Below are 27,927 nucleotides of genomic sequence, written 5' to 3'. Positions count from 1 at the left end.
ACACTACACTTTTTAAAGTATAGTAAATACTACAGTATTTAATTTGCATATATGTTGCCCATTCCCTTCCCCCATATCGCAATTTGTGCCACCTATAAGTGAGAAACCTACAATCGTGGTCAAAAGTTTTGAGAATGACACAAATATTAATTTTCACAAAGTCTGCTGCCTCAGTTTTTATGATGGCAATTTGCATATACTCCAGAACGTTATGAAGAGTGATCAGATGATTTGCCCTGAAAATGAACTTAATCCCCCAAAAACATTTCCACTGCATTTCAGTCCTGCCACAAAAGGACCAGCTGACATCATGTCAGTGATTCTCTCGTTGACACAGGTGAGAGAGTTGACGAGGACAAGGCTGGAGATCACTCTGTCATGCTGATTGAGTTAGAATAACAGACTGGAAGCTTTAAAAGGAGGGTGGTGCTTGAAATCGTTGTTCTTCCTCTGTTAACCATGGTTACCTGCAAGGAAACACGTGCCGTCATCATTGCTTTGCACAAAAAGGGCTTCACATCCTCCGAGAGCAACTTATCCCAACCATCCAAGAACAGTTTGGTGAAGAATAATGCATTTTCCAGCATGATGGAGCACCTTGCCATAAGGCAAAAGTGATAACTAAGTGGCTCGGTGAACAAAACATCGACATTTTGGGTCCATGGCCAGGAAACTCCCCAGACCTTAATCCCATTGAGAACTTGTGGTCAATCCTCAAGAGGCGGGTGGACAAACAAAACCCACAAATTCTGACAAACTCCAAGCATTGATTGTGCAAGAATGGGCTGCCATCAGTCAGGATGTGGCCCAGAAGTTAATTGACAGCATGCCAAGGCGGATTGCAGAGGTCTTGAAAAAGAAGGATCAACACTGCAAATATTGACTCTTTGCATAAACTTAATGTAATTGTCAATAAAAGCCTTTGACACTTATGGAATGCTTGTAATTATACTTCAGTATACCATAGTAACATCTGACAAAAATATCTAAAAACACTGAAGCAGCAAACTTTGTGAAGACCAATACTTGTGTCATTCTCAAAACTTTTGACCACGATTGTACAGTATTGAATGTACTGAATGCCAAGTATAGACCATATTGTGTTCCCTACAGATTGTAGAAAAGAGCAGAGGTGCTGAACTATTAGTTCAGACTCCAGACCTACCTACCTACCTACAGTGGGGGAAAAAAAGTATTTAGTCAGCCACCAATTGTGCAAGTTCTCCCACTTAAAAAGATGAGAGAGGCCTGTAATTTTCATCATAGGTACACGTCAACTATGACAGACAAATTGAGAGAAAAAAATCCAGAAAATCACATTGTAGGATTTTTCATGAATTTATTTGCAAATTATGGTGGAAAATAAGTATTTGGTCACCAACAAACAAGCAAGATTTCTGGCTCTCACAGACCTGTAACTTCTTCTTTAAGAGGCTCCTCTGTCCTCCACTCGTTACCTGTATTAATGGCACCTGTTTTAACTTGTTATCAGTATAAAAGACACCTGTCCACAACCTCAAACAGTCACACTCCAAACTCCACTATGGCCAAGACCAAAGAGCTGTCAAAGGACACCAGAAACAAAATTGTAGACCTGCACCAGGCTGGGAAGACTGAATCTGCAATAGGTAAGCAGCTTGGTTTGAAGAAATCAACTGTGGGAGCAATTATTAGGAAATGGAAGACATACAAGACCACTGATAATCTCCCTCAATCTGCGGCTCCACGCAAGATCTCACCCCGTGGGGTCAAAACAGTGAGCAAAAATCCCAGAACCACATGGGGGGACCTAGTGAACGACCTGCAGAGAGCTGGGACCAAAGTAACAAAGCCTACCATCAGTAACACACTACGCCGCCAGGGACTCAAATCCTGCAGTGCCAGACGTGTCCCCCTGCTTAAGCCAGTACATGTCCAGGCCCGTCTGAAGTTTGCTAGAGTGCATTTGGATGATCCAGAAGAGGATTGGGAGAATGTCATATGGTCAGATGAAACCAAAATAGAACTTTTTGGTAAAAACTCAACTCGTCGTGTTTGGAGGACAAAAGAATGCTGAGTTGCATCCAAAGAACACCATACCTACTGTGAAGCATGGGGGTGGAAACATCATGCTTTGGGGCTGTTTTTCTGCAAAGGGTAAAGGAAAGAATGAATGGGGCCATGTATCGTGAGATTTTGAGTGAAAACCTCCTTCCATCAGCAAGGGCATTGAAGATGAAACGTGGTTGGGTCTTTCAGCATGACAATGATCCCAAACACACCGCCCGGGCAACGAAGGAGTGGCTTCGTAAGAAGCATTTCAAGGTCCTGGAGTGGCCTAGCCAGTCTCCAGATCTCAACGCCATAGAAAATCTTTGGAGGGAGTTGAAACTCCGTGTTGCCCAGCGACAGCCCCAAAGCATCACTGCTCTAGAGGAGATCTGCATGGAGGAATGGGCCAAAATACCAGCAACAGTGTGTGAAAACCTTGTGAAGACTTACAGAAAACGTTTGACCTGTGTCATTGCCAACAAAGCGTATATAACAAAGTATTGAGAAACTTTTGTTATTGACCAAATACTTATTTTCCACCATAATTTGCAAATAAATTCATAAAAAATCCTACAATGTGATTTTCTGGATTTTTTTTTCTCATTTTGTCTGTCATAGTTGACGTGTACCTATGATGAAAATTACAGGCCACTGTACCTACCTACAGGTTATGGAAAATGTGCTCTTTTAGTATTTCTCCAGTAGGTTTCCTGAAGGAGAAAACCACCACTTCTATGTCAAAGATAATAAAACACTATAGTAAACACTACAGTAATGCCGGAAAAACACTTCAGTAAATACTACAATTTAGTACAGTCCACAAAAACACTACAGTAAATACTATAGTATATACTGTAGTTTTCTTTTACTACAGTATTTATACGTTAGTTAACTGTAAATACTACAGTATATACAACATTAGTCTGCAAAAATACTACAGTGAATACTATAGGATTTGTACCATAGTATACCTATAGTATTTTTTCATGTAGGTGTGTGTGTGTGTGTGGATAGTGTGTTCGTGTGTGTAGTTGGCTGAAACTATTAGAGAGGTGGCTGACGCTCCCATAATTAAGGTGTGGCTTGGGAGACTCTCCAGAGGGATCCAGGAAGAAACTAACTCAGTTTATCCAGAGACAGATGCAGAACAGAACGGAACAGGAGCGGCTGAGGGAGTTCGTCAGAGAGAGAGAGAGTAAGAGAGGGGAGGAAACTACTGTAGAGAGAGAGACATGGCAGACACAGAATCCAAGTCAAAATCCAAACCAGTCCAGAAACTCTGCTGCACTGTGTGTTCCAGTGTTCTCAAGAAGGACAAGCCCGCTACCTGTGGCCACTCAGTCTGTGCTTCCTGCTTGGGGGAGAAAGGTAAAGGCTGTCCTCAGTGTCTACAGAGCTCTGGCAAGCCTGAAACTGCACCTGTGGAACAGAATGGAACGATGAATGGAATAGTGGCCGAGTCTCCACCGGTGATCAAAACCAAAGAGGAAAAGGAAAAGGACATAGAAGCCCAGGATTCAAAGACCGCAGGGGAGACAATGATACAGGAAGACCTGAAGGAAGCAGAGGACCCTAAAAAACCAGAGGAGTCAATGATACAGGAAGACCTGAAGGAAGCAGAGGACCCTAAAAAAACAGAGGAGACAATGATACAGGAAGACCTGAAGGAAGCAGAACACCCTAAAAAAACAGAGGAGACAATGATACAGGAAGACCTGAAGGAAGCAGAGGACCCTAAAAAAACAGAGGAAGAGAAAAGGAAAGAGGGTGACCCTCCACAGCCTGCAGAGGAATTGAAAGAGGATGTGAAGAATGGGGTGAACGAGAAATCAAAGGAAGAGAAATCAAAAGAGGAGAACGCAAAGGAAGAAGAGGTGAAAGTAGAGCCTTTGGGGTCCGATGATGTTGTGTGTGACTCGTGTATGGAGACGAGCCCGTGCAGGGCCCTAAAGTCGTGCCACACCTGCCTTGTGTCCTACTGCGAGGCCCACCTCAGGCCCCACCTGGAGAACCCCAAGTTCCAGAACCACCGTCTGGTGGAGCCGCTGAGGGACATCGAGAGACGGACCTGTGAGAGCCACAAGTGGCCCCTGGAGCTGTTCTGCTGTGCTGATGCTGTGTGTGTCTGTCAGGACTGTGTGACAGAAGACCACAGGGGACACAACACTGTGCCTGTGGTAGAGGCGCGCAGAACCATAGAGGTATTGCACTTTCTCTCGTGTGTGCATACTTTCACCCTCTCTCATATTCTCAGTTTATTTCTCTCTCCCTCTCTCTGTCTCTCACTCACTCCTCCCCCTTTCTCTCACTTTCTTTGATAAACATTCACAAACAAACATTTGCATAGATTTGATATCTAAAGGAAACACCTTGTGCATAGGACCACACCATTCTCAAATTACAGAACACCATATCAATTGTGTGGTGTTGTTATATATGTAAATTGGCCACCTCATGTTTGTAAGTAAAGGTTCACCTAAGTTTCTAGATGTTTTGTTCACAAACTCATCCAAAGCACTACAACAGGTGTGGAAGTTTAAAACATCCAGGAACATTTCACCAGCACGAGCACGTGTAGTAATAAATTGGCCAGTGTCATGGTAGCCTGCACTGAGCTTGTATTAGTATCCTTAATGAGAATATGACGAACTTCATGATTTATCCATGGTATATAAAGAAGATGTCATTCATCAGTCCACAATATCTTACCCAAGTCTTATGCCGTAATGAATTTGGCCTGCATCAATGGCAGCTGCTCTTAATTAATAATGAACTTGGATCAACTAGAGCCTTCACACATTTGCCAACAGCTAGGCTATATATAGTAGTGTCTGACTGGTTGTAGGTCTTAACAGTAGGGGTTATGTCAGCACTTCTGTCAGCCAGGACAGGGAGAAGGATGGAGTCCAACTCTGTCATTTTGGTCTCAGTCTATAGTCACTGTAAGGACGCACTGCCTTTTTAAAAGTTTACTTTTCATATCAACTGCAATGAAGACAGGATTACTTTTAATTCAGTTACAGGGATATTGTCCACTGGGATATTCCCATATAAAGGTTGTCCTATATCACTGTGTGATTATTGTCTAGGTTTCACAGTACAGTAGTACATTCAGGAAACTCTGGACTAACATATATAGTCCAGGACTCAAACAAAAACAACAAGCAACAATAAAAGCTAACACAAGGAGACAGCATATCAACAAAACAGAATGGAAAATTGGACTAAAATTGTATATGGACTGACATTCTTAGTGCATTCTGTCACAGAGAGAGCTTCAACCCCTGCTGGTACAACACAGCAAATTCTCCAGTGTTGAATCAACACAGAGTGTTAAAATTAACACTGTTCCAATGTCTATACGGGTCCACACTTTTCAGTGTTAAATTAACACATTGTGTAAAGCCTTATTTGCATATTTCCCAGGTTGTCTTGCATTTCGAGTGAATTGTAGAGTTACCATCCATGACTGTATTGATTAATGACAGAGACATGGTTGTTGCATTCATACATATTTTGCCCTATGGCCTTCACCAAGTGAGATCCAAAGCAACTATATTATCATTAAAATGTATATTTTTAAGACAATAGGATACATATTTCATGAGGCCTTATTTTGAGGGCCTAGTTTTACCCTAATACAGTGGCCTGAAACTCCTGGTTTACAGTCCACATCAGGCCAGTAAGTCACATTATGCTGGCTTGCAAAGTAATGTGTAATTCAGAGTGGGGATATCCAACATTGTGAATTTTTATTCACCCGCAACCTGCATTCAGACTGACTGGCAGGGTTGGGAAGACTAAGATATGAGACTACCTAAACCTTCTAAACTGCTTAGTGTAAAGCATTATTAAAATATTTCCCAGTGCCTTGACTTTTGAGTAAATTCTAGAGTTACCATCCATGACTGTATTTGTCAGTGGCAGAGTCATTGTTGCATTCATCCATTTTCAGTACTATGGACTTCACCAAGTGAGATCCTAAGTGAATATGTTATCATTAACACAATGACATACGTATTTCATAAGGCCTTATTTTGAGGGCCTAGTTTTAGTAGGCCCTCAAATACAGGAGGCCTGAAACTCATACCCATAACTTTGAACCAAAACCACACAACATCATTATATTTCCCAGCATGCTCTATTGCAGGTTGATTTTTTAGAATTGTTTTGTTTCAATATCTATGTTTGTGCATATACATTCCAAAAGTTGGACATCACCACACTGGCTGGATTCCAATAGAAATTACACATCAAATTGCAAGACAGCATAATATGACAGGCAGGCCTGATGTGGCCTGTAAACCATGAGTTTCAGGCTATTGTATTACACTCTAAGAAAAATGGGTTTAGATTTGTTCCTGAAGGGGTACAAACACTTATCACTGTAGTGGTACCCTGTAAGGTCATCCTTTGTACCTTTAGTTATAAGTGCATAATTGTACCCCAGTTCATACCTCAGGCCACATCAGGCCTGGAACTAGGGTTGCAAAATTCCAGTAACTTTCACAAAATTCCAAGATGTTCTGCTTCCTTTTCCAGGAAACTTCCAACCAGGATTTCTGGAAAACCTGGGAATTTTGCAACCTTACCTGCAAGTGGGTGCGTTACTCAAAAATGTCAAGCTGATACAACTCAAAACAGTAACTCTATAGATTTGAGTAAAAATACAAAATCACTTTAATTAACTGTACTCAGATACTGCATAGTAGGTGCAATGGATTTCCTCAAAAGTTTTAAGTAATGACAGCACATTGGGCTTGACAGTGTAGCTCACACCTGTTATTTGCACAGTGAGTTGTTGTTGTTGTTGTTGCAAAACAAAAAAGCTCCTCTTCGTCTACAGCTCATTCCTCATGTTCTTCTTGTGTGTTCATGAGCAAATACCTATTTTTGAGGAATTACATAACTCAATGGAATAAGGGTGGAATTGTTTGATTTTACACACTATGGAATAGGAGGCAGAGTCGTTTGTCTGTGCTGATATTCTACAACAGTATGTGCCATTTATCTAGTTGTATCTGACTATCTTTGTTGAGTTACTGTTTAATGCTGGCTCAGGGAACATCAAAACAAGATCATTCGGTTGACATTTGAGACACACGATTTTGGACTCAGATTCCCTTCAAGGGTTCTAACTGTTGTCTCGCAACATGACAAGACACAAAAGATGAATAGCTGTAAGTAATGTTTTGTGAAATGAGATATGCGTCTCTGTGCCAAATGATGAGATAATGTAGGACAATGGAAATCCCTTCAGGAAAAGGTGTCAACATTCTGGACTGAACCATGGCCCTGTCTTTGACATAATTCAAATTCACGCATAATCTACAAATGGTTTAAGCCCAAAGAGGTTGAGTGGCTTTGCTGTTCCTATCTTTAGAACAAGATATGGTGTCTTTTCAGAGCAATGAGAGCCTGTTCAGACCTGAACAGGAATCTACTGAGGGGAAGGTTGAGGGAAAGACACAAGAGCAGATGTTGAGTAACCTGGTCCCAGATCTGTTTGTGCTGTTTTGCTAACTCCATCATTGACAATGACCATAGGTCATTGGCAAGACAGCACAACAGATCTGGCACCAGGCTAGCTCTTGAGTGACTGAGGCAGGAATAGGGACATGCAAAATTAACAATCACACACTGGGCTGCCTGGTTTTTTTTCAAAATGTTGCCTTTCAAAAGGGTGCTCATAATGATAACACATCATATCTACAGCCAGGGTTGGGAAGTAACGGATTACAAAAAACTAGCTTTAGTTACATTACCAGCAAAGATAGTGTAATCAGATTAGATACTTTTGAAAACTAGATTACTTCTAGGACTACTTTTAAATTCAGAAAGGATGATTATTTGACACATTTCTGTTTTCTCAATGACATTCAAATCAGCATTGAAAAAAGCTGCAAGTTTAAGTTTGTTCCACCTGAGCGAGTCTGACCGCAAGTTAGAGACCACTATGATGACACACCAAATGCGTTTGATGGATCGCGGGAAAATAGCAAAAAAATATTTGAAAAATAAAAGAAGAGCAGGAATAAGCTTTTGTAGGCTACAGTCCAAGCTATGTCTTCCAATAATGTGACTGCTGTCGGCATCCCACAATTATCCAACTTGGAGGTAAGGACGACAGCAGTGGTGTAGCCTACAGGCGATATGGATATCACTTATTATTGATATCTACATAGCGCATTGATGTGAATCCATTGCTGCTCTCTCATTTAAATATTTGCGCATTACAGATTGTGGTTGTTGTGGATGGCTGTTCACAAATGTACAGTGCATTCGGAAAGTATTCAGACCCCTTGACGTTTTTTACATTTTGTTACGTTACAGCCTTATTCTAAAAAGGATTTAAAAATAATAATCCTCATCAATCTACACACAATACCCCATAATAACAAAGCAAAAACAGGTTTTATAAATGTTTAGTCTCCCAGTCTCTGCCGCTGAGAAACATCCCTACAGCATGATGATGCCACCACCATGCTTCACCATAGGGATGGTGCCAGGTTTCCTCCAGATGTGATGCTTGGCATTCAGGCGAAAGAGTTCAATCTTGGTTTCATCAGACCAGAGAATCTTTAGGTGCCTTTTGGCAAACTCCAAGCGGACTGTCATGTGCCTTTTACTGAGGAGTGGCTTCCGTCTGGCTACTCTACCATAAAGGCCTGATTGGTGCAGTGCTGCAGAGATGGTTGTCCTTCTGGAAGGTTCTCCCATCTCCACAGAGGAACTCTGGAGCTCTGTCAGAGTGACCATCGGGTTCTTGGTCATCTCCCTGACCAAGGCCCTTCTCCCCCAATTGCTCAGTTTGGCAAGGCGGCCAGCTCTAGGAGGAGTCTCGGTAGTTCCTAACTTCTTCCATTTAAGAATGATGGAGGCCACTGTGTTCTTGGGGATCTTCAATGCTGCAAACATTTTTTGGTACCCTTCCCCAGATCTGTGCCTCGAAACAATCCTGTCTCGGAGCTCTACGGACAATTCCTTCGACCTCATCAACTGTGGGACCTTATATAGACAGGTGTATGCCTTTCAACTCATGTCTAACTCAAATCAATTTACCACAGGTGGACTCCAATGAAGTTGTAGAAACATCTCAAGGATGATCAATGGAAACAGGATGCATCTGAGCTCAATTTCAAGTCTCATAGCAAAAGGTCTGAATACTTATGTAAATGTGATACATTTGCAGAAATTTAACCTGTTTTTGCTTTGTCATTATGGGGTATTGTGTGTAAATTGATGAGGGAAAAAAAACAATTTAATCAATTTTAGAATAAGCCTGTAATATAAAAATGTTTTGAAAAAGGGAAGGGGTTTGAATACTTTCCGAATGCACTGTATGTAGACCTATATTTTAACCCAATAATGGTTGAATTGAAGAAGCTTAAGCTGCCTATCAATCATTGTTTTTGCGACCAGTGAAAAATGTGCCCTTACAACAGCTGCATAGTGCGGATCCCAGCCTATTGAATAAAAGTTTGAGGGAGTTCCCTTCTAAACTCCTCTGTGGTATTGTGTTTCATATTGTCAAAAACTAGTTTAATTTAAGAACACAATTTGGCTAATCTATATTTCCATAATCCAAGTCCTATTCCTGAAGATCAAGGGGTATTAAATTAATTGTAATGACTGGAAATCTGACAGACTTTGGTTTTTAATGTAAAGATATAGCCTAATCATATTATTATGTAGTATTAAGCAATTGGTTAGAAGAAGCCTACATAACCAACCCATAAAGTAAAATGTAACATCCATTTATGGCCAGCTATGTAAACTCTAACATTGATTTATCCTGCAATAGATGTCTTTCAATTGGTAATATACATTTTTGTCTTCTTCTAATGCCTCTGAAGGGGAAAGTAATCTAAAAGTAACTGAAAGTAATCACATTAGGTTACTGAGTTTGGGTAATCCAAAAGTTACGTTACTGATTACAATTTTGGACAGGTAACTACTAACTGTAACGGATTACATTTAGAAAGTAACCTACCCAACCCTGCCTACTGCACAGCAGCACAGGTTTCTAGAATGATGAGACGCGAGTCTCATGAAAATGTGCATTGACACAAACACATCCACCTGAAATGTGCATTTAGCCCATCTATGGTCTGATAATGGCCTAATAATTGCCTCTGTAAGTTGTCTAGAGATCTCACAATACTTCTCATGGCTGTAAGCAATTGTAGATAAATGTTCGTAAATGTCTGGAAGCTCCATTTCTATAAAACATCACAGAAATCGGATCATAATCTGATAGTAGAGAAACAGAGAGGAAAACACATTGTTCATGTGACGCAGCAGCATAGTAAATGTTTAGATAAATTGGTCAAATAAATACATTGAAATGAATTATTAAGATTGGTGAAAGAGAGAGACCTGTTCTACGTGTTTTGCTGATCTGTGACCCACTGACACCGCCCCCGGTTAGAGTGGAATAAGTCAGCTTCACAGAAGTTACACACCCAGGCACGGTGGCGGTGGTTCCCCAACAGAGGCAGTGCAGGAACCGGAGGATGGTCTGGAGCAGGCCCTGGTGGTAGACCCAATGTTAAGGCCGGGTCAGGACTCAGTGGTGGTATGTCCAAAAAGTCAAGCGGCGGCCTGAGCAGGGCTGGAGCTGGGTCAGGTGGTGCATGCTGGGCAGGGGTATCCTGGACATCCCAGATGGGACCCAGGGCTGTGGCTGGGTCTGGTGGAGCTGTGCTGGGCAGGGGTATCCTGGATATCCCGGATGGGACCCAGGGCTGTGGCTGGGTCTGGTGGAGCTGTGCTGTCAGTAGCTGGTGACAGTGGTGTGACCGGTCATCGGAGGAAGCAGCAGGCAGGGCAGGTGCTGCTGGAGGGCCCATATATCAGGGACAGGTTGGGTTTCTGGCTGCGGCAGTGGCTGGAGTACCATCTCTCTCGGCGGCTGCAGTGTTGGCTGGAGCACCAAGGACGAAAGAACTGGCTGTAGTCCCGGGGGCCGATGATCCAGCCCAGGCGACTGGACTGTCTGTAGTCCTGGGGGTCGCTGGACAGGCCTTGGTGCTGCCAACAGGGGCCATGGCAGAGGAGCTGGTACCGGTGCTGGCTGAGCTAGCTCCTGCGTGGGTGACCACTGCTCTGCAGGCTGGCAGTAGAACTGCAGGGCCACCTCTAGAGCTGGGAGGGGTGGAAGAGCATGCTGCTCTGCAATGCAGAGCCTGGGTGGCTGCAAGTCTCTGCAGGCTGCCACTGGCTCCCCCAACATTGGGCCACACACTTGTGTAACAGGGATGGGGAAAAGTCCAACAATTCAGGATGGTAACGTAGCAGGAACTCCTGCAAGATTACGGCAGGCGGAAAATGCATAATGGCTTCCGCCTCCACGGTTCGGTGTGGAGAAGAAACACCCGAAACTCCTGCAGCAGCCGATCGACGTCTGAGTCCCACAATCAGCCACATAAAGGAGAGGGGCTATATACATTTTACATTTACATTTTAGTCATTTAGCAGACGCTCTTATCCAGAGCGACTTACAGTTAGTGAGTGTATACATTATTTTTTTATTTTTCATACTGGCCCCCCGTGGGAAATAGTCCATGCTGCGCTGTTGTCAGGTGTGGGGCTCCCACAGGCTCCATGGCGGGGGCATAATACAAATGGTGGTAGTCCACTGCGTACCCCGGAGCCATACTCCACAGGACCGCAGGTGGGCTGTGTGGCAAGTATCCTGTGTGGTCTCTGTGGGCCGCCAGAGTGTAGTGGTGTCAGCAAAGTCACAAACCCGTCTCAAACGACCATGAAAGAGAGAGACACGGCTTTACGTGTTTTGCTGGTCAGGGAGTCTTTATTCACACACGAAAGGATGCACGGAGACGTAGAATGGTAGTGGTTCTGTAATGGACCGAAAAAGAGGTAATGAATTGACTGTACACAATACAATAACCACTAGCACAAGTAGAGCAACTAAGGTATTAAAGCCTCCATGCAGTCTTTCTAATTTCATTTTTAAATCATCACTTTATGTCCAATAAATCACTGTATATTTTTTATAATTTATTTCCCTGAGCCGTCTTGAGCCACTGAAATGCTCAGTCTGACTGTGTGGGCATGGGGATAGAAATTTGAATATATTTACATACAGCCCTGATTGGCTGTTAGAATCATCTAGAGCCCCTTACCCATTCAAAAAAACAACAACAAAGGCACATGGTATTCAACCTGTTAGTTGGAGCTGGACCCTGAAAGCAACAAACTTCCACAGGTGTGTAGGTTACTTTTGTTTTATCATCAAAACAAAAGGCATACATCACACATCTTAATTTGGTATATCATTGTACTGTTTTCAATAGGTCACCAGAAGATGCATGGCAAGAACAGCCTGTTAGCATGGTGGACAATCCTGGCCTATACCTTGTCTATTCGTTGCAGAATGCCATGATTATCTACAGGGCAGACTATAGGCCTCTGCGTCTCAGAGGCCAAACACAGTAAGTAATACTAAGCTGTGTTAGGCCTCCGAGACTTAGAGGCCCATGGTATAATCTTCAGTATCATCACAAAGTATATTTCATCATTTTGCAAACGTATAACTCATTTAAATTTTTCTAATGAGTGAACACTCTTGAATTACACATTTTGGAATGTTTTCTGTTGAATGTAAATACAGAAACCAGATGAAATGAAAGGTTGTGGTCGTTCTTCATAATTTCTCGTCACTTATTTACATAACATAATAAACAGATCGTAAACAAGATTATAATGAAAGTCAAAATCATGGCATCTTTTGAAGTTATTGTTTTACAACGCAAGCTCTGGAAATTATAACTCACAGTAAAATGCATTTCTATTCTGATACTTCCTAAAGAATGAACAGCTGTTTTAGTGACTGATGGTACTTTTCTATAATTCTATGGAATTTTCTGTGATCAGACACTTTTTTACCCTGATAGTATATTAAACGCATATCTGCACCAAAACAAATTACAAAAATAATTGAGTCTTACATATGATAAGGAAAGACATACAGTGGGGAAAAAAATTATTTAGTCAGCCACCAATTGTGCAAGTTCTCCCACTTAAAAAGATGAGAGAGGCCTGTAATTTTCATCATAGGTACACGTCAACTATGACAGACAAAATGAGAAAAAAATATCCAGAAAATCACATTGTAGGATTTTTAATGAATTTATTTTGAAATGATGGTGGAAAATAAGTATTTGGTCAATAACAAAAGTTTCTCAATACTTTGTTATATACCCTTTGTTGGCAATGACAAAGGTCAAACGTTTTTGTAAGTCTTCACAAAGTTTTCACACACTGTTGCTGGTATTTTGGCCCATTCCTCCATGCAGATCTCCTCTAGGGCAGTGATGTTTTGGGGCTGTCGCTGGGCAACACGGACTTTCAACTCCCTCCAAATATTTTCTATGGGGTTGAGATCTGGAGACTGGCTAGGCCACTCCAGGACCTTGAAATGCTTCTTACGAAGCCACTCCTTCATTGCCCGGGCGGTGTGTTTGGGATCATTGTCATGCTGAAAGACCCAGCCACGTTCCATCTTCAATGCCCTTGCTGATGGAAGGAGGTTTTCACTCAAAATCTCACGATATATGGCCCCATTCATTCTTTCCTTTACACGGATCAGTCGTCCTGGTCCCTTTGCAGAAAAACAGCCCCAAAGCATGATGTTTCCACCCCCATGCTTCACAGTAGGTATGGTGTTCTTTGGATGCAACTCAGCATTCTTTGTCCTCCAAACACGACGAGTTGAGTTTTTACCAAAAAAGTTATATTTTGGTTTCATCTGACCATATGACATTCTCCCAATCCTCTTCTGGATCATCCAAATGCACTCTAGCAATCTTCAGACGGGCCTGGACATGTACTGGCTTAAGCAGGGGGGACACGTCTTGCACTGCAGGATTTGAGTCCCTGGCGGCGTAGTGTGTTACTGATGGTAGGCTTTGTTACTTTGGTCCCAGCTCTCTGCAGGTCATTCACTAGGTCCCCCCGTGTGGTTCTGGGATTTTTGCTCACCGTTCTTGTGATCATTTTGACCCCACGGGGTGAGATCTTGCGTGGAGCCCCAGATCGAGGGAGATTATCAGTGGTCTTGTATGTCTTCCATTTCCTAATAATTGCTCCCACAGTTGATTTCTTCAAACCAAGCTGCTTACCTATTGCAGATTCAGTCTTCCCAGCCTGGTGCAGGTCTACACTTTTGTTTCTGGTGTCCTTTGACATCTCTTTGGTCTTGGCCATAGTGGAGTTTGGAGTGTGACTGTTTGAGGTTGTGGACAGGTGTCTTTTATACTGATAACAAGTTCAAACAGGTGCCATTAATACAGGTAATGAGTGGAGGACAGAGGAGCCTCTTAAAGAAGAAGTTACAGGTCTGTGAGAGCCAGAAATCTTGCTTGTTTGTAGGTGACCAAATACTTATTTTCCACCTTAATTTGCAAATAAATTCATTACAAATCCTACAATGTAATTTTATGGATTTTTTTTCCTCAATTTGTCTGTCATAGTTGACGTGTACCTATGATGAAAATTACAGGCCTCTCTCATCTTTTTAAGTGGGAGAACTTGCAAAATTGGTGGCTGACTAAATACTTTTTTTCCCCACTGTACATGCCTGTTGCCGACCCCTGCCGTAGACTCTCAAGCATCGCTTCTGGGGGATGGCGAGTGGAGGGTGCAACTTAAAAGGATTGTGAGGTGCTGATAAGAGTCACATAACAATTTGACATATTTGTGCTGAATGAGTTACTGAATTTTCCTCTCTTTGTCTTCCTCTCCTTCTTCCTGTCCTTCTTTTTTCTGGCAGAGGGAACTACGAGATAAACAAACAGAGATGGTGAAAACAGTGGCAGCAGCAGAGAATGCCATCAACCAACTCCAAGTCAACACTGTCTTCTTTGAGGTACAGTATGCTGCAGTGTCCTTGTTACCTGTTTAAAGGATGATGTCAAATGCTAAGACTATGTCGACCCCTGACAATCCTGCTGATAGATGTGTCTGTTGACTGTTGTCTTGTCAACAAAGTGCTATGTAGCATTGCTTCATCAGAGTGTTTGCAGATTCCAGGTAACCCACACAGTGTGTGACACACAAACAGAGGCATGTCACAATGTCTCACAGGCAGTAAACAACACTGATGAACGAGAAAGAGAAAAACCTCTGATCTATAAGTCCCCAGGTATCGGAACCACCCACCCCAACCCAACAGGTTTACCCAGGCGTGGTAAAGGAAATCCACTGCTTTGTGTGGCCCACATCAAGGCTAGCATGCCAGGTACACTGGACCCACTCCAATTTGCCCACCGCTCCAACAGATCCACAGAATATGCCATTTCCATCACTATTCACACAGCCGTAACACATCTGGACATGAGGAACACCTATGTGAGAATGCTGTTCATTGACTACTTTTCAGCATTCAACACTATTGTTCCCTCCAAGCTCAACACCAAGCTCAGAGATCTGGGTCTGGACACCACCCTCTGCAACCGGATCCTAGACTTCCTGACGGGCAGACCACAGGCTGTATGGATTGGCAACAACACCTCCTCCACACTGACTCTTAACACAGGGGCCCCCCAGGGGAGTGTCCTCAGTCCTCTGCTGTTCACCCACGACTGCGTGGCTTTGCACGACACCAACTCCATCATCAAGTTTGCTGATGACACCACGGTTGTAGGCCTGAGAACCAACAACGACGGGTCAGCCTATAGGGAGGAGGTAAGTGAACTGGCATTGTGGTGTCATGACATCAACCTCCCCCTCAACGTCAGCAAAACAAAGGAGTTGATTATTGACTTCAGGAAGCAGAGGAGGGAACATGCCCCAATCCACATCAATGGGACTGCAGTAGAGAGTGTCACGAGTTTTAAGTTCCTCAGTGTCCACATCACAGAGGACTTGACATGGACCAAGAACACAACCACTCTTGTCAAGAGGGCGCAACAGCGTCTCTACTTCCTAAGGTGGCTGAAGAAATTCGGTAAGCCGCCCGTGTCCTCTCTAAATACTACCGCTGCACCATCGAGAGCATCCTGACCGGTTGTATCACGGCCTGGTAAGGGAATTGCTCTGTCCACGACCGCAAGGCCCTCCCAGTGGGTGGTGAAGACGACCCAGTACATCACTGAGACCGTACTCCCACCCATCCAGGACATCTACTCGAAACGGTGCCTGAGGAAGGCACGCAGTATCAAGGATCCCTCACACCCCAGCCACGAGCTGTTCACTCCCTTACCGTCGGGCAGACGGTATCAGAGCATGAGGTCTGATACCAACAGGCTCAGAGACCATTTCTATCTACAAGCCATCAGACTGCTGAACACTTGAACTGGACTGACACCACCTGCTCTGATTCTCCACACCTTAGTACATGTGCACTCACTGATGCACACACCCACACAGATATACACACACACACATATACATTCATGCTACACACACATCACAGCTGCTGCTACCAGACTCTTATTATACTGCTCAGTTGATACACAGCTCCCCATTCCCCCCTTACCCAATACAAGTGTAAATATTGGACGATACAATAAATTGTGCCTTCCTGTATTATACTGATGCTAACATGTTTATTCTATTCTACTGAGCCATTTACTTTATGTTCCTATTCTTATCTTTTATTATTTCTTATTGTTGTTGCACTGTCGAGAAGGAACCTGCAAGTAAGCATTTTGTTGGATGATGTACTGTATACCATGCCTATCCCGTACATATGACTAATAAAACTTGAAACTCAAGTCATGCAGAGTAACATTTCTTGTCCCCAGGGATTGATTGTGTAAGCGGACAGTACATACCTGAAGCATAGAAAAATAATTACAAGAACAGACAAAGCCAATTGAATCCATAGCCGTAGGAAGTAGTTTGGGGTTGGGGTGCTGCTAGAAAAGAATGTTAGCCTGCGCTGAAGATGTCTATATTGGTCCGCTAATACAGGACTAGTAAAGGCCCAGTGCACTACTTTAGTGAAAATTTTTAACTAAATGTATTTGAGTGTTTACCAGCATTTGTAATTTGAGTCTGATAATTATCTGTACAAAACAGTTAATCTGATAATACTTGTGGAATATAAAAATACTTGCTTGATATATGTTTTCCAGTTTGTTGAATACTTTTCCAAATGCAACTTATTTCTATGTAAAAACTGAAATGGTCTATTCATTCCTTTTCCAATTTAGTAGACACTCTTATACAGTGCAATGTACAGTAGTGAGTGCATACATTTTTATATTGATCCCCCATGGGAATCGAACCCACAACTCTAGCATTGCAAGTGCCATGCTCTACCAACTGAGCCACATCATCACAAACCACTTGATGTCTCAATGTACTCAATTACTGTATTGTGCATTGTTTTTCTTCATGGTGATGGAAAGTCTACAGGTACAAACCTAGATGACCAGCCTATGTACAATACAGTAATGTACATTTACATTAAGTGGTTTGTATGGATGGTAAATTAATACTGCACAAAAAGGGGTAGTTTTCCATGTTATTTGATCAATAAAATATTTAACGATGTGGATGTTTTGTGTCTTTGCCCATAACTTCGCACCTTTTGATGTAAATATTTGAGGACAGGGTTTTGTTCTTTCTGGATTCCATTAGAATGACAATAGCAGAGAAAGAGACAGGGCAACAACTCTTACAATTCCAACTGTTGAATCCTGCAAGATACTGTTCTTAATCATACAACTATCTTTTTTGCCAAAGTGAAGATGTTGAAAAATGTTTTTGGCTCGTGCTACAGATGTCTATATCGTCCGCTAATTCTAGTAAAGGTCAGTGCAATACTTTTGTGAAAAACAATATTTTCTAATAATAATACATTTTTTTATTCTGATTTTTCAGGGGTGCTGTAGCACCCTCAGCACCCCTTCCTCCCACGGCTATGATTGAATCTATTACCTCTATCTATCTAACACTAATCAGCCGTCACCTCATCCCTTACGCCCATATACCTGATAATACATACGCAATTATGAAACTGACCCGAAAACATCTTTGGCATCTCCCCATCTAGAATTCGGTGACGGAGGTCCGTGAAGTGATTGACTGCCAGTTTACGGAGCTGCAGGCTGCGGTGGAGCGGGCCAAGAGAGAGGTAACCCTATTTATTGATTAAGTGGTATGCTTATCTGTTGAATGCATTTGATCTACTCTTTTTACCTGCTTTAAAAATATATATTGTATGACATAACACTTTATGTATGTTTTTGCATATGAACCAAGATTTTCAAATAAACCTAAACCTGAACCTAAACTTAAAGGTGACAGAGATCCTGGAGGGAGAGAAGAAGCAGGCTCTCAGACAGGCCGAGGGGATCAAGGTACACCTGGAGAAGAAGTGCACTGAGCTGAAGAAGACACAAGAGCAGTTGAAAAAGCTCTCGAAGAACAAGAACGACGTGGACCTCCTACAGGTAAGGTGGTTCTCACCTGGTCTGGGGGTTTATGATGATTTATGATGGAGACTGAGATGGAGGTGGTGTCAAGGGAGTCGGTAGTGTTATTCACTCATTCATGGTTCTCATGGTGGTTAGCTTTGAAGTAGTGGCTGCACATACAGTTACTCGCAGGGGCCAAGAGCTCTTTGGTGGTTAATCATGAACTCTGAGAAGGTTGTGGTGCCACTGCCAAGTGACTCAGCAGTGTTATTCACTAACCTTAACTCAAGCCACAGTGCCGCTATCATACGTATACACTTTAATCATGAAACATGACTTCCTACAGGTAAGGTGGTTCCCTCCGGTCTGGTGGATTCTGAGATGGTTGTGTAGACAATGCCAAATGACTCCGTATTCATTCACAAACCTGAACTGTCGTATGTGCTGCGTAAGCGCTGCTATCTTACGTATTAACTTAATCATGAAACATGACTAATCTAAAGTTTTACCCGAGCCATGTTTCATCATTCGTTTTCACTCGGGCTGCCATTAACGATAAGTAAATATGTAAGCCTTGGACAAGCCAGAATGGCCCATAGGGACAGGCGCAAATCTCCTGTTTCTGTAGTGCGAGGCAGCTTGATGTATATCCCATGGACAGGGCGCCATTAATGACACTTCATAATTAATTGCCAACGAGGTACAAAATAGTGAACGGAGCTGTGTTGTGTGTTTTACAGGAGTACTCTGAGTGGAAGAAGGACAGCCCTGACATGACCCTACCTGGGGTCTACATCGGCCTCATGGACCAGCTCAACTCCTTCAGCAGAGTGATTGTTACCTCCACACAGGAGCTGTGTGAGAAGCTGCTGTCCAACTACATAGAAACACTCAAAGAGAGCTGCAACAATGGTGAGTGGAAAAAACTGCCATGGCGGCTGGTGGCAAGCCTCTGCAAGTCCCGATCTATGCTTGTTTGCTGGGAAGGGTCAACACCACAGGAGGCTGCTGAGGGGAGAACGGCTCATAATAATGGCCAGAACGGAGCAAATGGAATGGCATCAAACACCTGGAAACCATGGGTTTGATTTATTTGATACCATTCCACTGATTCTGCTCCATTCATTACCACGAGCCCGCTCTCCCTAGTTAAGGTACCACCAACCTCCTGTGGTCAACACACCACGGCATCCCTCACCCTGGTCATACAGACAGGAGTAAGTAAACAGGAAGTGACAGTGTTACAAGAGGAAGAATAACACTTCAGCTTTGCGCTCCAGATAGCCAGGGACATCGTATGTGTTCATACTTGTCTACAGACCTGAGGAATACTTCAGACAGTGTGTCATAGGTGTAGAGCTCTGGTAACAACAGGTAGACTGAAGTCTCAGAAAGATAAAAACAGTTGAGAGTGTCTAATCTGGGACTGTCCATCGCTAGAGTGAAGCCCAGCTGTGAGCTGTGTGAGTCACCACATCATAAGGACAAAAAATGTCGCCTGAAAGAGATGAGTATTACAGTGAATATGTAGCAATGTGTTCTTTCTTGCCCAATGTCATATAGATGTAACCAAGATAGCGTAGCAGTGCGGTCGTGTTTTCTTGTGTGTCCATGTAAATAGCCTGTTTTTTGTATTTTTTTTGTATTTTACGTATATATTTCCCTATCACACTTTTCATCCTTCTACTAAATATACTTTCCTGCAACCCGCCTCACTCAATGTGGAACGGATTCTATTATTTACTCACCTTTATCTAGAATCTCCAGTTGAAACTAGCCAGCCAGCTAACTAGCTACTTGCTATTAGCCACTGTTAGCGGTTTTCACCCAGAACATCGGATTTTCTGCCGGAATAACTGAATCACTGGACCTTAACACCGGATCTAGCTAGCCGCAACCGAATGGATGTCGAATGGATGTTGCTGTAGGCTAATCACCACTGTCCCCGTAGCACCAGTTAGCCTTGAGCTAGCCCCGGCTATCTACCTCTCTGTCTACTGGACGGGAGTAGCCAGCTAACCAGCTAACTAGCTACTTGCTATTAGCCACCGTTAGCGGCTTTTTCTCCATTGTCCGTGGCCTGCACTACCTACCAGCCAGCTCTAGCCTGGACTATTATCGGCCAGTCTGCACTGTCTGCACAGCGAGTTATCGACCCAGAACCTATCAGATTTTCTGCCGGAATCACTGAATCACTGGACCTTTAACACTGGATAATCGCAACTAGCTAGCTGCAACCAAATGAACGCTGTTGTTGGCTAATCAGCCTTGAGCTAGCCTTGAGTCAAGCACATCTCCCGGCTATCTACCTCTCTGTCAAACGGACGGGACCTCCTAGAGTCGACACGGAGCCCTGCCGATCCATCACGACTGGTCTGCCGACGTAATCGTCTGTGGTTTCAACAGGCTTCCTGTTGCGACGACCACGAAGATCCATCTGCTAGCCCCGGCCCGCTAGCACACACAAACTACAACCGTGCTTCCTGCTCGCTGTGCTGAAGCACCAATTTGAACTGCTCTCGGACTCACATATTGCTGTTCACTGGACCTTATGATCACTCAGCTGCACAGCTGATGCCTGCTGGACTGTTCATTTACACGGTACCCTGTCCTGTTTATTCTGTTTAGCTTCAGCCCAAACTTTATCGCCATTACCAGTTGTTGTCTTAGCTCTCTCTAATAACACCTGTGATTGCTTTATGCCTCTCTCCCATGTCAATATGCCTTGCCTATTGCTGTTCCAGTTAGTTCTTATTATACAATTTCACTGTAGAACCCCAAGTCCCTCTCAAACTGCCTCAAATAGTTCCTTTGTTCCACCCCCCATACACGCCGAGACCGGCTCAATCAGTGCCTCCAGTGATGCTATCTCTTTCATTGATACCCAACGCTTAGGTTTACCTCCACTGTACTCATATCCTTCCATATCCTTATCTGTACATAATGCCCTGAATCTTTTCTACAACGCCCGGAAATCTGCCCCCTTAATTCTCTGTACCCAACGCACTAGAAGACCAGTTCTTAAAGCCTTTAGCCATATCCTTATTCTAGTCCTCCTCTGTTCCTCTGGTGATGTAGAGGCTAACCCAGGCCCTGCAGCCCCCAGTATCACTCATACTCCTCAGGAGCTATCATTTGTTGACTTCTGTAACCGTAAAAGCCTTGGTTTTCTGCACGTTAACATCAGAAGTCTCCTTCCTAAGTTTGAGTTATTCACTGTGTTAGCACACTCCGCCAACCCTGATGTTCTAGCAGTGTCTGAATCCTGGCTTAGGAAGGCCACCAAAAATTCTGAAATTTCCCTCCCCAACTACAACATTTTCTGTCTAGATAGAACTGCCAAAGGGGGTGGAGTTGCAATCTACTGTAGAGATAGCCTGCAGAGCTCTATCATACTATCCAGGTCTGTGCCCAAACAGTTTGAGCTTCTACTTCTAAAAATCCACCTTTCCAGAAATAAGTCTCTCACTGTTACCGCTTGCTACAGACCCCCCTCAGCCCCCAGCTGTGCCCTGGACACCATATGTGAATTGATTGCCCCCCATTTATCCTCAGAGTTCGTACTGCTTGGTGACCTAAATTGGGATAGGCTTAACACCCCGGCCATCCTACAATCCAAACTAGATGCCCTCAATCTCACACAAATTATCAACGAACCTACCAGGTACAACCCTAAATCCGTAAACATGGGTACCCTCATAGATATCATCCTAACTAATTTACCCTCTAAATACACCTCCGCTGTCTTCAACCAGGATCTCAGCGATCACTGCCTTATTGCCTGCGTCCGTAAGGGTCCGCGGTCAAACAACCACCCCTCATCACTGTCAAACGCTCCCTAAAACACTTTAGCGAGCAGGCTTTCCTAATTGACCTGGTCCAGGTATCCTGGATGGATATCGATCTCATTCCGTCAGTAGAGGATGCCTGGTTGTTCTTTAAAAGTAATTTCCTCTCAATCTTAAATAAACATGCCCCATTCAAAAAATACAGAACTAAGAACAGATATAGCCCCTGGTTCTCCTCAGACTTTACTGCCCTTGACCAGCACAAAAACATCCTGTGGCGTACTGCATTAGCATCAAATAGCCCCCGCGATATGCAACTTTTCAGGGAAGTTAGGAACCAAAAGTTGCATATCGCGGGGGCTATTTGATGCTAATGCAGTTAGGAAAGCAAAGGCTAACTTTTTCAAACAGAAATTTGCATCCTGTAGCACTAACTCCAAAAGGTTTTGGGACACTGTAAAGTCCATGGAGAATAAGAGCACCTCCTCCCAGCTGCCCATTGCACTGAGGCTAGGAAACACTATCACCACCGATAAATCTACAATAATCGAGAATTTCAACAAGCATTTTGCTACGGCTGGCCATGCTTTCCACCTGGCTACCACTACCCCGGCCACCAGCTCTGCACCCTCCGCTGCAACTTGCCCATGCCCCTCCCCCGCTTCTCCTTCACACAAATTCAGACAGCTGATGTTCTGAAAGAGCTGCAAAATCTGGACCCCTACAAATCATCTGGGCTAGACAATCTGGACCCTTTCTTTCTAAAACTAGCCGCCGAAATTGTCGCAACCCCTATTACTAGCCTGTTCAACCTCTCTTTCGTAACGTCTGAGATCCCCAGAGATTGGAAAGCTGCCGCGGTCATCCCCCTCTTCAAAGGGGGTGACACTCTAGATCCAAACTGTTACAGACCTATATCCATCCTGCCCTGCATTTCGAAAGTTTTTGAAAGGCAAGTTAACAAACAGATCACCGACCATTTCGAATCCCACCGTACCTTCTCCGCTATGCAATCCGGTTTCCGAGCTGGTCATGGGTGCACCTCAGCCACGCTCAAGGTCCTAAACGATATTATAACCGCGATCGATAATAGACAGTACTGTGCAGCCGTCTTCATCGACCTGGCGAAGGCTTAAGACTCTGTCAACCACCGCATTCTTATTGGCAGACTAAATAGCCTTGGTTTCTCAAATGACTGCCTCGCCTGGTTCACCAACTACTTCTCAGATAGAGTTCAATGTGTCAAATCGGAGGGCCTGTTGTCTGGACCTATGGCAGTCTCTATGGGGGTGCCACAGGGTTAAATTCTTGGGCCGACTCTTTTCTCCGTGTATATCAATGATGTTGCTCTTGCTGCTGGTGACTCAGATCCACCTCTACGCAGACGACACCATTTTGTATACATCTGGCCCTTCATTTGACACTGTGTTAACAAACCTCCAAACGAGCTTCAATGCCATACAACACTCCTTCAGTAGCCTCCAACTGCTCTTAAACACTGGTAAAACTAAATGCATGCTCTTCAATCGAACGCTGCTGGCACCCTTCCACCCGACTAGAATCACTACTCTCGATGGGTCTGACCTAGAGTATGTGGACAACTACAAATACATAGGTGTCTGGTTAGACTGTAAACTCTCCTTCCAGACTCACATTAAGAATCTCCAATCCAAAGTTAAATCTAGAATCGGCTTCCTATTTCGCAACAAAGCCTCCTTCACTCATGCTGCCAAACATGCCCTCGTAAAACTGACTATCCTACCGATCCTTGACTTCGGCGATGTCATTTACAAAATAGCCTCCCAACACTCTACTCAGCAAATTGGATGAAGTCTATCACAGTGCCATCCGTTTTGTCACCAAAGCCCCATATACTACCCACCACTGTGACCTGTACGCTCTTGTTGGCTGGTCCTCACTACATATTCGTCGCCAAACCCACTGGCTCCAGGCCATCTATAAATCACTGCTAGGCAAATCCCCGCCTTATCTTAGCTCATTGGTCACCATAGCAACACCCACCCGTAGTATGCGCTCCAGCAGGTATATCTCACTGGTCATCCCCAAAGCCAACTCCTCCTTTGGCCGCCATTCCTTCCAGTTCTCTGCTGCCAATGACTGGAACAAATTGCAAAAATCTCTGAAGCTGGAGACTCTTATCTCCCTCACTAAATTTAAGCATCAGTTGTCAGAGCACCTTACTGATCACTGCAGCTGTACACAGCCCATCTGAAATTAGCCCACCCAACTACCTCATCCCCATATTGTTATTTATTTTGCTCATTTGCACCCCAGTATCTCTATTTGCACATAATCTCTTGCACATCTATCATTCCAGTGTTAATACTAATTGTAATTATTTTGCACTATAGCCTATTTATTGCCTTACCTCCATAACTTCCTACATTTGCACACACTGTATATATATATATTTTCTGTTGTATTTTTGACTTTATGTTTTGTTTTACCCCATATGTAACTCTGTGTTGTTGTTTTTATCGCACTGCTTTGCTTTATCTTGGCCAGGTCGCAGTTGTAAATGAGAACTTGTTCTCAACTGGCTTACCTGGTTAAATAAAGGTTAAATAAAAAAAATATTTAAAAAATGGTCCTTGCAAAAAAAAAATTGCTACATTCAAATTGAAACTTCTTGCCTGGGAGTTAAAAAGTGAAGTAGGCCAATGTGATTATTTACCCTAAAACATCTTACATTTCTCTCTCTCTACTCATCAGACAAGATTATAAAAACCACAGTCCATGAAATAATTGCAGACAAACACATGACTGTGCCAGACCCAAAGACGCGGGATGACTTCCTAAAGTGTAAGTCTCTTCTATCACAGTCAGGTCCATACAGAAACAAAACAATGCTTCAAATCACTTGAACGCTCATATTTTATGTCAGTATTGTTGTTTTGGATCTGTAAAGTTAGCCTTGCGTAAGTTGTTGATCCTGTTTTGCTATTCTCTCTCATTACTGTTATGTTGTTGTTATTCTCTTCCACACTGTGCAGATGCCGCTCCTGTGAGTTTTGACGCAGACACAGCCCATAAGTTCCTGCGTCTGACTGAGGAAAACAGGAAGGTGACCAACACCACACCCTGGCAACAACCGTACCCCAATGTCCTTGAGCGCTTTGAGAACTGGCGCCAGGTACTGGCCACAGAGAGCTTCTATGTCGGTCGACACTATTTCGAGGTGGAAATGAGTGGTGAGGGCACGCACGTCGGACTCACCTACAAGAGTATCGATCGCAAGGGCCCAAAGAACAACAGCTGCATTACCGGCAATGACTTCTCATGGTGTCTACAATGGAATGGCCGCAGCTTCTCTGCCTGGCACAGTGATGTGGAGACCCCTCTGAAAGTGGAGAAGTTCACACGTATTGGGGTCTATGTGGACTACAGCTGTGGCCTACTGGCCTTCTATGGGGTGGATGATGGCGTCGGCATGACCCTCATCCACAAATACAAGGCTGAGTTTCTAGAGCCCCTCTACCCAGCCTTCTGGCTGTCAAAGAAGGAGAACGTGGTAATACTTGTTGGACCTGGGGAGCCACTGACACCGAAAATCTCCTCTCCCCCTAACTCACCCCCAAACACCGATGTAGCACCCTCCAGCCGTTTCACAGTGTCTTCTGTTGTTGATCAGTGATCAATGTGTCAGTAGTACATTTACCATGTCAAGTCTAAGAAGTTTCAGAATGCAAGAAGTAATGGACAAGGAAACACATTGGCCGGCCTCACACAGTGTACTTATACTTACACTACCAGTCAAAAGTTTAGACACACCTACTCATTCAACGGTTTTTCTTTATTTTTCACTATTTTCTACATTGTAGAATAATAGTGAAGACATCAAAACAATGAAATAACACCGATGGAATCATGTAGTAACCAAAAAAGTGTTAAACAAATCAAAATATATTTTATTTGAGATTCTTCAAATAGCCACCCTTTGCCTTGATGACAGCTTTGCACACTCTTTGCATTCTCTTTGCATTCTCTCAACCAGCTTCACCTGGAATGCTTGTCCAACAGTCTTGAAGGAGTTCCCACTATGGCTATTTGAAGAATCTCAAATATAACATACGTTTAGATTTGTTTAACACGTTTTGGGTTACTACATGATTCCATGTGTTATTTCATAGTTTTGATGTCTTCACTATTATTCTACAATGTAGAAAATAGTAAAAATAAAGAAAAACCCTTGAATGAGTAGGTGTGTCCAAACTTTTGATTGGTACTATATACAGTTGAAGTCGGAAGTTTACACGTCAGCCAAATACATTTAAAATCATTTTCTCACAATTCCTGACATTTAATCCTAGTAAAAATTCCCTGTTTTAGGTAAGTTAGGATCACCACTTTATTTTAAGAATGTGAAATGTCAGAATAATAGTAGAGAGAATTATTTCTTTCATCACATTCCCAGTGGGTCAGAAGTTTACATACACTCAATTAGTTTTTGGTAGCATTGCCTTTAAATTGTTTAAACTTGGGTCAAACGTTTCGGGTAGCTTTCCACAAGCTTCCCACAATAAGTTGGGTGAACTTTGGCCCATTCCTCCTGACAGAGCTGGTATAACTGAATCAGGTTTGTAGGCCTCCTTGCTCCCACATGCTTTTTCAGTTCTGCCTACATATTTTCTATAGGATTGAGGTCAGGGCTTTGTGATGACCACTCCAATACCTTGACTTTGTTGTCCTTAAGCCCTTTTGCCACAACTTTGGAAGTATGCTTGGGGTCATTGTCCATTTGGAAGACCCATTTGCGACCAAGCTTTAACTTCCTGACTGATGTCTTGATGTTGCTTCAATATATCCACATAAATTGCCTTCCTCATGATGTCCCTCCTGCAGCAAAGCACCCAAACAGCATGATGCTGCCACCCCCGTTCTTCACGGTTGGGATGGTGTTCTTTGGCTTGCAAGCTACCCCCTTTTTCCTCCAAACATAACGATGGTCATTATGGCCAAACAGTTCTATTTTTGTTTCATCAGACAAGAGGACATTCCTACAAAAAGTATGATCTTTGTCCCAATGTGCAGTTGCAAACCGTAGTCTGGCTTTTTTATGGTGGTTTTGGAGCAGAGGCTTCTTCCTTGCTGAGCGGCCTTTCAGGTTATGTTGCTATAGGACTCGTTTTACTGTGGATATAGATATCTTTGTACCTGTTAGCTCCAGCATCTTCACAAGGTCCTTTGCTGTTGTTCTGGGATTGATTTGCACTTTTCGCACCAAAGTACGTTAATCTCTAGGAGACAGAACGCATCTCCTTCCTGAGCGGTATGACGGCTGCGTGGTCCCATGGTGTTTATACTTGCGTACTATTGTTTGTACAGATGAGCGTGGTACCTTCAGGCGTTTGGAAATTGCTCCCAAGGATGAACCAGACTTGTGGAGGTCTACAATTTTTTTTCTGAGGTTTTGGCTGATTTCTTTTGATTTTCCCATGATGTCAAGCAAAGAGGCACTGAGTTTGAAGGTAGGCCTTGAAATACATCCACAGGTACACCTCCAATTGACTCAAATTATGTCAATTAGCCTATCAGAACCTTCTAAAGCCATGACATCATTTTCTGGAATTTTCCAAGCTGTTTAAAGGCACAGTCAACTTAGTGTATGTAAACTTCTGACCCACTGGAATTGTGATACAGTGAATTATAAGTGAAATAATCTGTAAACAATTGTTGGAAACATTACTTGTGTCACG

General features: G+C 43.3%; 1 protein-coding gene and 1 non-coding gene across 2 annotated transcripts; both read left to right on the top strand.

The window, feature by feature from the left end:
* Window positions 1-2,706: 2,706 nt before the first annotated feature.
* Window positions 2,707-2,759, top strand: LOC121585138. Its single transcript, XR_006003801.1, has one exon. It is a non-coding gene; the product is annotated as a U7 small nuclear RNA (small nuclear RNA).
* A 426-nt stretch (window positions 2,760-3,185) lies between these two features.
* LOC121576016 (tripartite motif-containing protein 16-like) lies at window positions 3,186-25,946 on the top strand. Its single transcript, XM_041889317.2, has 7 exons — window positions 3,186-4,232; window positions 14,828-14,923; window positions 18,059-18,139; window positions 18,306-18,458; window positions 19,163-19,334; window positions 24,944-25,033; window positions 25,225-25,946. The coding sequence occupies exons 1-7, from the start codon at window positions 3,264-3,266 to the stop codon at window positions 25,863-25,865; spliced, it is 2,202 nt and encodes a 733-aa protein (XP_041745251.2). The 5' UTR covers window positions 3,186-3,263; the 3' UTR covers window positions 25,866-25,946.
* The last annotated feature ends 1,981 nt before the right edge of the window (window positions 25,947-27,927 follow it).

This window comes from Coregonus clupeaformis, chromosome 1, assembly GCF_020615455.1.
Source record: "Coregonus clupeaformis isolate EN_2021a chromosome 1, ASM2061545v1, whole genome shotgun sequence".
In the NCBI taxonomy this organism is placed as follows: Eukaryota; Metazoa; Chordata; class Actinopteri; order Salmoniformes; family Salmonidae; genus Coregonus; species Coregonus clupeaformis.
This window is presented reverse-complemented; position numbering and strand designations above follow the sequence as displayed.